Raw genomic sequence first — 5,927 nt, 5'->3', positions numbered from 1 at the left:
AAAAAAAAATGAAATAACTGTATAAAGCTGCTCGAAATTTTTTTTATATAAATAAAAATCTTATCTAAACACTCAATTTTGATATTTTTAATAATAAGGCAAAAGATAATGTAACAATATAAAAAAAAAAAGGAGCCGCCGTGGTCTAAATTGCCCAATAGTGGTGGAGATGGGATCTCTCTCCACCGACGTCGTGAACTCCTCCTCCAATTTCTCCTTGGGGCGTTGACGTGGTCAACGCCCTCAAGGAGAAATTGGAGGAGTCGTCATCTACATTAAAAATGTATTTTCAATAATAACAAATAATAACATTATTATTCAAAAATCATTATCCATTTTAAAACCTTCTTCTAAAAGGGGCACAGTCCCCGCAGTAGCTGAAAGGAATAGTCCCCGTCGTAGCTGTAAATAGATGGATTTGGATACTCAGTTGGATCGTAGTGCATTAAATTTTCCTTAGCCTGTCCTCCACCGCCGTCGGCGGCGGACTTCCTCTGTTTCCGGCCTCGCTTATTTTCGGAGCCACCGTGGTCTAAATCGCCCAATACTGGTGGGGATGGGGATACCTCCACCGACGTGTTGAACTTCTTCCCCAATTCCTCCTTGAGGGCGTTGATGACGTCCATTGTCCCTGTCCCGCTGACCACGGCCTTCCCCATTTCATCACTGGACACTTTGCCAGAATGAAAGCCTGCAGAGAATTGAAGCATGAGGATGGTGTACGGAAACAAGAGACCCTATGGATTAGATAACGATAGTCTCACCTTTTTTCTTCTGGACGCTTTTACGAATCTGGCGGAGATGTCCGCCGCACCCAGAGCAGGGCACTGCCATCTTCATCTCCACCGTCGTCACTGGAGGCTGAGTGAGAAAGTCACAAACCCAAACAAAAGTAGACAATTAATTTTAAAACAAACATAAATTCCACGAACAATTGAGGTTAGGAGGACAAGAAGTACTCTGTTGGATTTGTTGCCGTCTAACTCTTTCCCCGCCGCCTTGGTTGCTCCATCGCCGCCGTGGGCGACCATGTCTTTGTTTGACTTGTTTCCATCCAAGTATTTCTGTGGTTCAGTTCCTTTCCCCGTCTTCGACGCTGCCCCGACCATGTCTGTTTCCGGCGAGGGAGACTCGGCATCGGCCTGCAAGCCGCCGTCGTCGTCCAGCGGGGCAATCAACACGGTTCTATTTTTGAGCTTCTTGGAATTGGACAGACTATTAGCCAGAGCCTTCAGCATGTCCATCGTCCCTTTCACTGTCACTTTATTCTTCTGCTTATCGATGGACATATCGTGGCATGCTGCAAGAGAAGCGACTCTATTAGATATGGACCATGGGATTATATGGAAATGATCATCAGAGAGGGAGGGAAGATAATCTGACCTTCGGCCTTCTCGATGATCTTGCAGATCTCCTTGATGCATCCTTCGCAATTGCAACGCAGAACCACCGTCATCTCCGCCGTACGCACCAGAGACTGAGAATATGAGAACAAGAAGAAAAAAATATGCAATTTACTTAATTTAGATTGAACAGAATAAAAAGGAGAGAGCAAAGGGGTCAGTCGAGTGACTCAGTGAGTCACCTCATTCGAATTGGTGTGATTCGGATTCTTCGGAAGCTTTTCAACAGTCGCCTTCTCTGCCTTTCCGACTCCTTCCACGTCACTGCTGGTTATGATTTTGGATGGTGGGGGGATATTGGATTGCTCCTTCTTCGACAACATCTGCCCAACCGGCTCTGGCAGCGTCTCTCCGTCTACTTCCCCGGTCAGTGTCAGTTTGTTCGAGTCAATCCACAAAAGTCTCGAAATCAAATAGGACATCGTACTACATTAGTTCAAACGCAGATCATTGAAATTCACCTTCTTCGGGTATGGTTTCGTTGTAGTTCTTGCTTCCGCGACCGTCCTCCTCCAATCCGCCTCCGCTGGGGCTAATTCTGTCGTTGTTCCGGTTTCGGCGGTAGTCATGTTTCACTTTCCCTCCTTCGATACTGTTTCTATTGTTCTTCTTTGGCAGCTCGTCCCCGGGACTAATTTTGCTGCTACTCCTATTCTTCCTCCGATTTTTCGCCTGCATCCACCCTCTGCTGTCCTCGCTGTCGCTTCCTTTCTCGCTGCCCTTCTGTAATCAATCAATCACAGCAACAAACAATCAATCAATCGAACATCAATACACAACAAATCCAATTCACAGAGAGAGATGGTGAGTTTGATTGGTTAAACGATCTAAACGCGGCTTGAGTTGAGACTTACATGACCCATGGTGATCAAAAACAACCCTCCTGTCGATCGATCAGATGAAATCCTACTCGCGTTGATGGAACGCCTCTCAACGGAGTTCCCTCTAGTTTTTTCTGGAAGCTGGAACTGGAAGACGGCGAGGACGGCGAGAATGCGGTGTCCGAAGGTATCGCGTTGTTGGGTTAATATTAAGGCAGAAGACGGCGAGAACGCGGTATGCGGGAACTGGAGGCTTCCTCGAGTTTTCCAGGAAAATTAAAGGGATTTTCCCACTCACTCCGTCCGTATTCTTTAATAAAAAATAGAAAAAAACAATATCTTTAAATTTATGTTTTCAAAATTATGCTCGCACACACACAAATATATATATATATATATTAGAGGAGTAAGTAATGTGTAAAAAGATAAAAAAATTATAAAAAAAATGTTTTTCTGATTATAGTTTATTTTTTAATTTAGTTAAACAAAATTTAATTAAATAAGATATTTTAAATATATTAGAAGAGTTTAAAATAATTTTTATAAAGTTTAATTCTTGTTAATATAAATTTTTTGTTTAATCTTTTGACAATTTTTCATTTTTTCCGTTATAAATAGATGTCTTTGAGATTATTAGTAAATTACCTTGGGTCTCATTTCCCTAATTTAGTAATGGATATTGACAGAATTAAAATACAAAAGGAGTAATAAAGGTATTTTTAAAACACAAGAATATGATTACAAATTTCACTTAACCTTAGGAAAAAATAAAAATTTACCCAAAATTAAAATGGTAAAACATTTGGAAGACAAGACACTACCATATATCCATGTCCGTAAGTAAGAATTATATTTATTAAATGATATAGTGATGATAATTTTTGGGATCGACCACCACGTGTCACCTTTGCGAATGGACCTTGGGAATATAAGCTTGAACTTAGTGATGTAGAATCTTGGTGATAGAACCTGCAAGACAACGGAGTGACGGGGCTAGGGTCTCCTAGGGTGGACTCCAACGCTCAAATTAGTAGAGTAAATGCAAGTAGGTATAAATGTGAGAGCTGTAGAACTTTTTATACCTGATGAGGACCAGCCCGGATCTTTCGGACTTTGCACAAAATTGTTGACTTGCCACGTGTCAGCCTCTCGGGCAATCCATGTGGCGAGCGAGGCCACTAGCGTGTAGGGGTATTCTTGTAATTTTAGGTAATGCCACATCACTTGCCCCCCACTTCTTGAGCTGAGCTGAGAATCGCGCTGGGTTCAGGAGTAACTTAATTTCTAAGGTAATTTGACTATAGATTTTTTTCAAGGTGCATAAGAGTATTTTTAACTCGACAAATGATAATGATGATTTGTGAGACCAACCACCATGCGTCGCCTCGACAAATGGACCTCGGAAGTGGAAGTTTCGGATTTGGGTATTCCTGGCCTCGGATCTGTAGCTTACACTTCGGACTTGGTTATGCCTGGTCAGGTTGGGATTTCCCTTGGTCAAGCTAGGATTCCCTAGTCAAGTTGGGATTTCCCCTGATCTGGCTAGGATCCCTTGGTCTGGCTGATCAGGTTGGGATTTTCCCTGGTCAGGCTGTGATTCCTTGGTCTAGCTGATCAGGTTGGGATTTCCTCTAGTCAAGCTAAGATCCCTTGGTCTGGTTGATCAGGCTAGGATTTCCCCTGGTTAAGTTGGGATTCCCTGGTCAAGTGGGATTTTCCTTGGTGTGGCTAGGATCTCTTAGTCTAGCTGATCAGGTTGGGATTTCCCCTAGTTAGGCTGGGATTTCCCCTTGTCAGGTTGGGATTTCCTCTGGTCAGGTTGGGATTTCCCCTGGTTAAGCTGGGATTCCCTGATCAAGTTGGGATTTCCCCTGGTCTGGCTAGGATCCCTTAGTCTGGTTTATCTGATTGGAATTTTCCCTGGTTAGGTTAGGATTTCCTCTAGTCAGGTTGGGATTTCCCCTACTCAAGCTATTTCCTGGTCAGGTGGGATTTTTCCTGGTTTGGCTAGCATCCCTTAGTCTGACTGATCAGGTTGGGATTTCCCTTGATCAGGCCGAGATCCCTTGGTCTGACTGATCAGGCTGGGATTTTCCTTGGTCAGGTTGGGATTTCCTCTGGTCAAGTTGGGATTTCCCCTGATCAAGTTGGGATTCCCTGGTCAGGTGGGATTTTCCCTAGTTTGGCTAGGATCCCTTGGGCTTTTGACCCTTGGATTTCAGTCACTCCCAAGCAGAAGATGGTGCTGGGCTCGAAATGTTTTTCGACCATTAGTCCACATTCGACTTGTGGACTGCTTAAGGCACTTGACCCTTGAATTTTCACTACTCCCACGCGAATGAGGTTGTTGGGCTCTGACTTTTTTCTGGCTATTAGTCCACTTTTGACTTGTGGATGGCCTAGGGCACTTGACCCTTGGATTTTCATCACTCCTACACGAAGGAGAGTGTTAGGCTTTGAATTTTTTTCTTGGCCATTAATCCACCTTTTGGGGATAGCCTAGGGTTCGTGACCCTTGGATTTTAGCTACTTCCTTGCGGAGAAAGGTGTTGGGCTAGAATTTTTCCTTGGCCATTAGTCCACCTTCGGCTTGTGGACAGCCTAGGGCACTTGACCCTTGAATTTTTGCCACTCCCACGAGAAGGAGGGTGTTGGGCTCTGAATTTTTTCCAACCATTAGTCCACTTTCGGCTTGTGAATGGCCTAGGGCACTTGACCCTTGGCTTTTTGCCACTCCCACGCAAAGGAAGGTGTTGGGCTCTGACTTTTTCTTTGGCCATTAGTCCACCTTTGGGGACGGTCTAGGGTTTGTGACCCTTGAATTTTAGCCACTCTCTCGCGGAGGAGGTGTTAGGCTGGAGTTTTTCCTTAGCCATTAGTCCACCTTTGGGGATGGCTTAGGGCTCGTGACCCTTGGATTTTAGCCATTCCCTTGCGGAAGAGGGTGTTGGGCTGGAGTTTTTTCTTGGCCATTAGTTCACCTTTGGAGACGACCAAGGGCACTTGACCCTTGGATTGTCACTACTACCACGTAGAGGAGGGTGTTGAGTTTTTTTCGGCCATTAGTCCATCTTCAGCTTGTGGACGGCCTAGGGCATTTGACCCTTGGATTGTCGCTACTCCCACGCGAATGAGGGTGTTGGACTTTGAATTTTTTCTGGCCATTAGTCCACCTTCAGCTTGTGGATGGCCTAGGGCACTTGACTCTTTGATTGTCTGGCTGTTCAGCTCACTTGACCTTCATTATTTCTTCAATGTTGATGTATTTATTAGCCTGGGCAAGGGCTTATGTGAAAGTACGAGGTGGAGTTTTGGCCAACGACTGAGTGAATGGCCCAGCCCTCAAGCCATTCTGAAGGGCCACCATTGCAATCCATTGATCGAACTCTTCGATGCTCAATGCTTCCTCATTGAACCTAGCCACAAAATCTCTTAGGGAATCACCCTGATTTTGCTTAACGTTCACCAAAGCCATAGAAGACTTCCGGTGGTGCTTCAAGGAAGCGTAATGAGCTAGGAAATAGGTCTTCAGCTCTCCCCAATTGTGGATGGAACGATGGGGAAGACAGGAGTACCAAGTCCGGGCATGACCTCCCAAAGTAGCCAAAAAGTCCTAGCGCCACATCGCGTCTGACCCCGATTGCACTAGCATGTGAGAGGAGAAAAACTCTACATGATCATAAGGGTTTGTTCTTCTGTCATA

The 5,927-nt window shown here is 44.7% G+C and overlaps 1 protein-coding gene across 1 annotated transcript; it reads right to left on the bottom strand.

Moving 5' to 3' along the window:
• Nucleotides 1-301: 301 nt before the first annotated feature.
• LOC127813960 (uncharacterized) lies at nt 302-5,699 on the bottom strand. The gene is made up of 8 exons (XM_052355163.1): nt 5,525-5,699; nt 2,258-2,481; nt 1,865-2,126; nt 1,586-1,758; nt 1,384-1,477; nt 960-1,300; nt 765-861; nt 302-691 (listed from the first exon to the last, which is right to left on the bottom strand). The coding sequence occupies exons 1-8, from the start codon at nt 5,697-5,699 to the stop codon at nt 351-353; spliced, it is 1,707 nt and encodes a 568-aa protein (XP_052211123.1). The 3' UTR covers nt 302-350.
• Nucleotides 5,700-5,927: the final 228 nt, after the last annotated feature.

The sequence above is a fragment of the Diospyros lotus genome, chromosome 1, assembly GCF_014633365.1.
Source record: "Diospyros lotus cultivar Yz01 chromosome 1, ASM1463336v1, whole genome shotgun sequence".
Classification (NCBI taxonomy): Eukaryota; Viridiplantae; Streptophyta; class Magnoliopsida; order Ericales; family Ebenaceae; genus Diospyros; species Diospyros lotus.
The sequence above is the reverse complement of the archived record's forward strand: the minus strand, read 5'-3'. Positions and strand labels throughout refer to the sequence as shown.